Source organism: Primulina eburnea, chromosome 12 (genome assembly GCF_022965805.1).
Source record: "Primulina eburnea isolate SZY01 chromosome 12, ASM2296580v1, whole genome shotgun sequence".
NCBI classification, from domain to species: domain Eukaryota; kingdom Viridiplantae; phylum Streptophyta; class Magnoliopsida; order Lamiales; family Gesneriaceae; genus Primulina; species Primulina eburnea.
The window spans coordinates 12,574,722-12,583,957 of record NC_133112.1 but is presented as its reverse complement, the minus strand read 5'-3'; the positions used below and the strand labels follow the sequence as shown (position 1 = coordinate 12,583,957).

Sequence of the window (9,236 nt, the reverse complement as noted above, 5' to 3'; positions counted from 1 at the left end):
GTGTGCGGTCCGCTTAGCATCACTACTAAGCATGGACATGCCTACTTCATCACCTTTACCGATGACTTTTCGAGGTATGGGTATGTGTATTTGATGAAATACTAGTCTGAAGCCTTTGAAAGGTTCAAAGAATTCAGAAGTGAAGTAGAGAAGCAATTGGGACGAAGCATCAAGACACTTCGATCGGATCGAGGTGGTGAGTACTTGAGTGCCGAGTTCCAAGAGTATCTTAGAGAGAATGAGATTCTCTCGCAGTGGACTCCGCCCGCTACACCGCAGTTGAATGGTGTTTCGGAGCGTCGTAACCGGACTTTGATGGACATGGTTCGGTCTATGATGGGGTTCACGGAGTTGCCGCCATCCTTTTGGGGATATGCGCTTGAAACAGCGGCACTGTTGTTGAACAATGTCCATACAAAGGCAGTTGACTAGACTCCATATGAGATATGGATGGGTAAGCCTCCCAAGTATTCTTATCTTAGAATATGGGGGTGTCCTGCTTATGTGAAGCAGGCAGTGGGAGATAAATTGGATAGTCGATCTATTTTATGCTACTTTGTGGGATATCCAAGGAATTCCGTTGGATATTATTTCTATCATCCCCAAGAAACAAAGGTGTTTGTTTCTAGGAATGCAACCTTTTTTGAAAGGGAATTTCTATTGGATAGAAAAGGCGAGATGATAGAACTCGAAGAGGTTCGAGAGACACCCATAGTTGTAGAACCCACACCCGAGAAGCCAAGTGAGGAGATACAAGCTCCTAGAAGAACCGAGAGAGTCTCGAGACCACCTATAAGGTATGGTCTGCTTCTTGAAGAGGGCCATGATGAGCCTAATCTTGGATGTGATCCAACGACCTTCAAGGAAGCGTTATCTGATGCCGATTCATCCAAATGGCTTGAAGCAATGGAATCTGAGATGAATTCCATGCATTCGAACCAAGTGTGGAATCTCGTGGATCCACCTGAGGGAATTGTTCCCATAGGGTGTAAATAGATTTACAAGAGGAAACTTGGGGCGGATGGGAAGGTATTGACCTTCAAGGCGCGATTGGTAGCAAAAGGATATAATCAAAGGCAAGGTGTTGACTATGAGGAAACCTTTTCTCCAGTTGCGATGTTCAAGTCCATTAGGATTTTGCTAGCCATAGCTGCATGGTATGACTATGAGATATGGCAGATGGATGTCAAGACTGCCTTCCTTAATGGGGATATTAAGGAAGAAATTTACATGTCTCAACCTGAAGGGTTTACATCTATCGGAAGCGAGCATATGGTATGCAAACTTCAAAGATCTATTTATGGTCTTAAGCAGGCATCTAGGAGTTGGAACCTCAGATTCGATAGTACAATCAAAGAGTTTGGTTTTACTAAGAATCCTGAGGAACCCTGTGTGTATAAGAAGGTCAGTGGGAGTGCTGTGACATTCCTTGTTCTTTATGTTGATGACATTCTATTCATTGGGAATGATGTAGGAATGTTGCAATCAACTAAGATATGGTTGGCAAGTAAGTTCTCGATGCAGGACTTGGGTGAAGCATCTTTTGTATTGGGAATACAGATCTATAGAGATAGATCAAAAAGATTGCTTGGTCTCACCCAGTCCATATACATTGATACCATCGTGAAGCGGTTCTCGATGGATGAGTCCAAGAGAGGACATCTACCAATGTGTCATGGCGTGTCCCTATCCAAGTCTATGTCTCCCAAGACTGATGCAGAGATAGCGGCGATGACACGAATTCCGTATGCTTCGACTATTGGTGGTATCATGTATGGGATGATATCTACACGTCCTGACGTGGCATTTGCACTAAGTGTAGTGAGTAGATATCAATCCAACCCTGGTCTTCCACACTGGAAAGCTGTGAAAGACATCCTCAAGTATTTGAGAAGGACCAATAAGTTGTTCTTGGTCTATGGGGGTGGAGAACTGAAATTGGAAGGCTATACCGACTCTAGCTTCCAAAGCGATGTTGATGACTCGAATTCAACCTCCGGATTCATATTCATGCTCAATGGTGGTGCTGTCTCTTGGAAGAGTTCCAAGCAAAACAGTACTACGGATTCCACCACTGAAGCAGAATACATTGCTGCATCGGCTGCAGCAAAGGAGGCTGTTTGGATTAGGAATTTCGTCCAAGAGTTGGGCGTCATTCCAAATGGAGTTGCTCCTATCCCGGTGATGTGCGACAACACGGGAGCCATAGCTCAGGCGAAGGAGCCAAGGTCTCATCAGAAGTCCAAACATTTATTGAGAAAGTACCACATCCTCAGAGAGATCGTGGAACGAGGAGAAGTGTCGATCGACAAAGTCGGCTCCGCAGATAATGTTGCTGATCCACTAAATAAGCATTTACCAGGACCATCATTCGAGAAGCATCGCGAATCAATGGGTCTGAAGTATATGGGTAGTTGGCTCTAGTGCAAGTGGGAGATTGTTAGAGTAGGTGCACGTCGAGCCAAGTGTTGGCCGAGTGTTCAAAATGAAACTTTGTGTATAAACGATCTTTATTTTAATAATATTTGAATTTATTAATTTGGCGCATCTTTATCTTTATACCCATGCGAGTTGCATAAGATAAAGTCCTTGAATATACATATAGTAGAAAGAATATGAGATGCTCATATGATGAGTATCATGAAACTCATATTTGTAATACTGTATATTCTAAACGGTTCCTAGTCGATTCAGCCGCCACTAAGAAGGATATAGGCCGCTGGAGTTAGAGACTAGTATCTGCGATGTGAGTACCATGTTTCATTGGTAGGGGACATTGTGATGTCCGAGCATGCAGATAGGTGCTCCTGGTAGAGTGCACTGAACAACCCTCTATAAAGGACTTTCCAAGTGGTTCTCACTTATCGAGTGTAAACGTCCTAGTTTATGGTTTTACACCATTAGTCCTTATGACCTGGGACAACATTGAGACTCTATGTGCTAGCGTTTCACTTTGACTTGTTTACCGACTCCTATGGGGTCATCAGGTGGCAAGGTTGGGTGTTACGGCGAAACATATAGGAGTCGATGCAGTGTAGCCGGGGATTCACCGCTTACCTACGGGTATGGATATCCTATGTGTTTTTCATGTATGTGTGGGTTGAAATCTCTGATCAGAGTATGGTGGTAATGATGAAAGGGGTTTCATAGATTACACCATCGATGCAACCACAACATGACACATAGTATCGATTCATTGACAACTCTCGATAGACCAATAGTTGTCGAATCGGTCGGGATATATGAGTTGAAGGGGCCGTATTGTACGCTAACCATAATTGAATGGTTCTTGCAGGCACTATCATGTGATACCTAGGGAATCACGTACGCGATGCTGCTAGGCGTTTAACGTGATTGGTTGGGTACTATCAGACTTGAGTTCTGACGTTCTTGTTATCAAGGAGTTGATAAATAAGAATGGAGCAATTGGGGTATGCTCGAATAAGGACATGTTTAGTCCGAATCACATGGAGATGTGAACCCACGGCTAGTTGTATCAATGAACCATTGAGGGCCACACAAGTACTAGCTTTGTAAATTCCGATGAGAAGTAAAATTGTTCAATGTGTTGAACGGCTTATAAATGTGTTTATAAGCGTAAAGAAAAATAGAAGTATCACTTCTATGAGAGAAATATAAATTTTAATTTATGGAAGTGTTCCTAAATTAAAATTTGGCCAAGTGACTAATGTTTTTGAAAATTGTGATTTTCACAAACATTATTATGGATTAAATTAAATTAATTCAAGTGTTGAATTAATTAAACACTAGTGGCCTAGTAGAGTCCAAATAATTAAATTAATTCAAGTGTTGGATTAATTAAATAACATTGGGCCTTGTAGAGCCCAATTGAAAATAATTATTTAACTAGTGGGCTTGAGTAAAATCAAGAAAAGTATAATTGGGCCCAAAATTGTTTGGGACAATTAAAAGTCCATGGGCCTTGCAAAAGGTTGCAAGCCCACTAGGGTTTGCATGCTTGGGAGGTGAAGAGACTTTGAATACTTTTTAATAAAATATTGCATGGCATGGGGAACAACTTTTTGCACAACCAAGGAGACTTCACTCCCTCATTCTACCTTTCCAACTTGGCCGAAATTTTGGGCAATTTTTCTCCAAAAATTTTCTTCTCTCTTGTGTTCTTCATTTGTTGGAGAACACTCTCTTCTCATTGAAAAAAATCCTCTTGATTTTCTAGTGCAAATCAAGAGGGGTTTTACCTTGCTTAGTGGTGGGCCTAATTCTTGAAGGAAAGGAGGTGAGCTTGTAGATTTTTCCATCCTTTGAAGAGCTAAAGTGTTTACACTTTAGTTGGAGCCAAACATCAACCTCAAGGGGTTGATAGGTAAATCTCTTCTAACACCCTATGTATGTATTATGGTGTTTTTTTTGTAAATATTGCACAAAAATACCAAGGTGGCCGAAATTTCATGCTTGAAATTAAAATTTTTGACTTCCGTTGCGCTTCCGGCCACCGTAACCGGTCCGCTTTCATATAATCCATACAGTTTCTCATATAATCCGGGCTAGAGGAATCATCCGAATTTTGGGTGGAGGCAATTAAAAAATTTTGTTGAGCAACCACATTTTAATCCTCCACCGCATACTACACAGCAAAAGCCTCCTCAGCAACCACCTAAACCTCCGCAAGGTACAAGACCTTCTATGCCACCCGGTTTCAAGTCACAAGATAGCAAGTCAAATCTTGAGGATATGCTAGCCAAGTACATAGCCGGGAATGAGATGAGATGGCAAAATCATGATACAATGATGCAAAGGGTAGAGACTTAGCTAGGGCAGTTGGCGACACAAATGGCTACACGAGTTCCGGGTTCACTACCCAGTGAAACTAAAAAGAATCCAAAGGGTGTCAATGCAGTCATAGTGACATCTCCCATGAAGCAAGAGGTAGCTGATGTTGAAGAAAATGTGAAAGAAAAGGGGTCATCCAAGCAAGAGCCCGAGGACGCAAGGAAAGCAGGTAAGTTTCTAAACTCGAACCCCACTGTTGATATTAATTCACTTCCGTTTCCCCAAAGAGTAAATCAACTGCAACCGGATACCCAATTTTCAAAATTCCTTGAGATTTTCAAAAAGATGCACATAAATATCACGTCTGCAGAGGCTTTAGCTCAAATGCCCTCCTATGCAAAATTTCTTAAGGAAATTATATCAAACATGAGGAAACTAGTAGATTTTGAGACAGTGAAGCTTTCGGAGGAATGTTCTGCAATTTTACAAAATAAGTTGCCTCCAAAAGCTAAGGACCCATGTAGCTTCTCTATTCCTTGTACCATAGGGAATTCATTATTTGGTAAAGCTTTATGTGACTTGGGTGCAAACATTAATTTAATGCCTTATTCATGTTTTGAGAAGCTAGGAATTGGTGAAGTTAAACTTACTACAATTTCCCTACAATTGGCTGATAGATCTATTAAATACCCTAAGGGAGTAGTAGAGGATGTGTTAGTGAAGGTTGACAAGTTTATTTTCCCAATGGACTTTGTTGTGTTAGATATGGAGAGGATCGTGAGATTCCTCTTATTTTAGGGAGACAGTTTTTAGCCACTGGGAAGGCTCTAATAGATGTACACAAGGGTGAGTTGGTTTTGAGATTGAATGATAAGAGTGTAGTGTTTAATGTTTTCCAATCTATCAAATATCCCAATGATACATCTGATTGTTTTAGAATTGATGCTACTGACGAGCTTGTTGAATATGGTATGCAGGAATTTCTTGGTGAGGATCCTTTGGCGGTCTGTTTGACCCATTCATGCCCACGAGAATTAGGCAATTAAGAGCAAGACGAGTGTATTCATTATCTGGAAGCAGGCAGACCGATTTCAAAAACGGTAAACTCTAGGATTGGGGAGCTTGGGAATGTCCCAAGACCTTTAAAGTCGTCCATCGAAGAAATCCCAATCCTGGAGATGAAATGTGGGGACCCGGACGCTAATCAAATTCTTAATTATCATTGGGACTAATTAATCAATTATAAAACAGGGTCTAAATTTTTTTTTTAAATGCGGAACGTAGTGAAATCAAACATACATATATACTTCTCAGTATATAAAAGTACAAATCCTGTACCACATACATTTATTCAACTAAGGTTTAAACAGCTAATGTCAAGTGTCCAACCCTATCTCTAATCCAAGTCCGGAGCCTCCACTCTAATCACGATCTTTCCTCATCTCCTGGACCCTGATCCTATCCCACCTGTTGTCATGTACACATACAGACAAGACAACAGCCGGATAACTCCGGTGAGAATAAATCCCAGTATAAATCAACGAAACATGCAATCGTATAAACAAATATAAAGCATGTAATCAGGTAACAGTAATATGTATCAAAATCTGAAACATAATTACAATTCTACAATTCAGACTAGACTCAATCCTAGTCTAGGGATCTCGGTTTCCAAATGTGGTGTTCCTATATCGAATTCCGTAATAGAAGGAACTTTGATCCTATTACTCGATATAACCAAATATGGTGTTCCTATATCGAATTCCGTAATAGAAGAAATTCCAATTCTATTTACTCGATATAACCAACATCCGGTGTCCTGACCTAACCGTCATGGACTGTAGCTCTATCGCTAATATCCTTATCTTGAGACATCGTGCAATGTGCCCGTGACGATCCCGCCACTATCAGGCACTTCCGTCCCAAGATTTCTTCACTATCATGTGACATCATGCAATGTGCCCGTGGCGATCCCACCACTATCAGGCACTTCTGTCACAAGATTACTCGTCTGATACCTGCTATCTATATTTCAAGAAAACAAGTACATCAATCCAATCAATGCAAATATCAATGCAATAAAGTAAAGTATGTGATTTAGGGAAACTCAAGTCTAAACCGACTCAAGTCGATCTCCCAATACCACATTGACTTATACCTTTCTTTCGTAGTGTCGGTCTGGAATTTAAACTCTGTCAATCCCTCAATCTGGCACTGGCAATATTAATAATATCATATCAATATAATTCCTAAATCAATACCAATCTAATTAATTTTGGAATTTAATTCAAATCATCGGCATAACGGCACAATCTCAGTATTCCCGTCAATACCATATCACCAGATATTAATTACAAATCATAACCCATATTCGATACAATTTGTAATAAGTCTATAATCGAAATCTATTCAATTCCCCATCAATATAATCAGAAATTCATAATAATTCCATTATCAGTCTGTTCTTTGATCTGACTTCGATTCTATGATGTCTAACATGCCAAGAACATCATATATGAATTATATCAAATTCCTACAACATCATATTTTCAAATGATACCAGAACTCAATAAAACTTACGTCCAGTTGTAGCTCGTGTCGAGAGGAGTACGGTACCGTGTCCGGATTTAATTTTTGATATACGGTTGTAACAAAATCACAAATCTAAGATCACAAGAATTTGAGGAAATCTTCTCTGGAATCTCGGTTGTTGCTCTTCGTGAACTGCAATTTACAAGGTTATATATATATCACATGCATGTCCAAGGGCAAGACAAGTGTCCTCAAACCCAATAATTGCACTTTAGTCCCTCAACTTTTCACTATTTGCAATTTGGTCCTCAAAACTCTTTTTAATTCTATTTCAATCTTAATTAATTACAAACATCGTGTAATTTAATTCATCATTCCAAAATTCGTAATTTAAATAATCTCGGATTAAAGCGATATAATCTCGGGCCTTACATGAAACTTCTTCCTTCACACTTAAAATATCTATTTTTACTCGATAATGATAAATTGCCACTGATAGTGTACTCTACTTTGACAGGTACAGAAGAAGAAAATCTGTTGCAAGTTCTGAAAGATAATATCAAAGCCATAGGTTGGAGTATTGCAGACATCAAAGGGATCAGTTCATCAATGTGCATGCACAAAATTCTGATGGAGGCTGACCACAAGACATCTACCCAACATCAAAGGCGTTTGAACCCAGCTATGCAAGAAGTGGTGAAGAAAGTGGTGATAAAGCTACTAGACACATGTATTATTTACCCGATTTCTGATAGTCGGTGCGTAAGTCCAGTACAATTTGTTCCGAAAAAAGGTGGGATCACTGTAGTAAAAAATGAGAAAAATGAATTAGTTCCTACAAGAACTGTTATAGGGTGGCGTATTTTCATCGATTATAGAAAAATTAATGACGCACCTGTAATTACGATTTCCCCTCCTTTTTATTGATCAAATGTTGGAAAGGTTAGCTGGACATCCTTTCTACTGTTTCCTGGATGGTTATTCGGGTTATATGCAAATTCTTATTGACCTTGAAGATCAGGAGAAAATCACTTTTACCTGTCCTTACGGGACATTTGCATATAAACGCATGCCATTCGGTCTATGTAATGCACCAGCAACTTTCAAACGCTGCATGATGGCAATTTTTCACGACATGATTGAGGATTTTATAGAAATATTCATGAATGATTTTTCTGTCTTTGGCTCTTCATTTGATACTTGTCTGATTAATCTGTCTAAAGTCTTGGAGAGATGTGAGGAGTCAAATCTAGTTTTAAATTGGGAAAAATGCCATTTCATGGTGAGAGAAGGGATAGTGTTGGGACACAAAATTTCTGAAACTGGGATTGAAGTTGATAAGGCTAAAATTGAAGTGATAGAAAAACTCCCAGCCCCATCAAAAATCAGAGGAGTGCGTAGCTTCTTAGGCCATGCAGGGTTATATAGACGATTTATAAAAGATTTTTCCTGCATTGCTAGTCCACTGACAAATTTGCTGATTAAAGATGTCCGATTTGATTTTTCTGATGAGTGTGTGCAGGCATTTCAGGTTTTGAAGGACAAATTGATCACCGCACCTGTGATGATAGCACCTGACTGGGGATCGCCATTTGAGGTGATGTGTGATGCAAACGACACAGCTTTGGAGCAGTGTTAGGGCAAAATAAGGAAAAATGCATCCATGTCATCTACTATGCGAGTATGACTCTGTCAGCTGCCCAAATGAACTATGCCACTACAGAGAAGGAGCTTCTTGCTGTGGTTTTTGCTCTGGACAAATTTAAATCTTATTTAATAGGGATCAAAGTTATAGTGCACACCGATCATTCGGCCTTGAAATATTTGATGGCCAAAAAGGATGCAAATCCAAGGCTAATTCGCTGGATTCTTCTGTTGCAGGAATTTGACTTGACGATAATCGATAGAAAGGTAACAGAGAACCAAGTTGCAGACCATCTCTCGCGTTTGGA

The 9,236-nt window shown here is 39.9% G+C and overlaps 1 protein-coding gene across 1 annotated transcript; it reads left to right on the top strand.

Annotated features, from left to right (window-relative positions):
* Window positions 1-4,812: 4,812 nt before the first annotated feature.
* LOC140806667 (uncharacterized) lies at window positions 4,813-8,923 on the top strand. Its single transcript, XM_073163218.1, has 4 exons — window positions 4,813-5,465; window positions 5,516-5,721; window positions 7,802-8,042; window positions 8,227-8,923. Exons 1-4 carry the CDS (start codon window positions 4,813-4,815, stop codon window positions 8,921-8,923), a joined length of 1,797 nt encoding a protein of 598 aa, XP_073019319.1.
* The last annotated feature ends 313 nt before the right edge of the window (window positions 8,924-9,236 follow it).

Bases quoted from the DNA above. Each gene is read 5' to 3' on its own strand.
- LOC140806667 (XM_073163218.1), top strand. From the start codon at position 4,813: ATGGCTACACGAGTTCCGGGTTCACTACCCAGTGAAACTAAAAAGAAT. The intron at 5,466-5,515 runs GTTAGTGAAGGT...TTGTTGTGTTAG, and splicing joins AAGGGAGTAGTAGAGGATGT to ATATGGAGAGGATCGTGAGA. The intron at 8,043-8,226 runs GTGCGTAAGTCC...AATGTTGGAAAG, and splicing joins TACCCGATTTCTGATAGTCG to GTTAGCTGGACATCCTTTCT.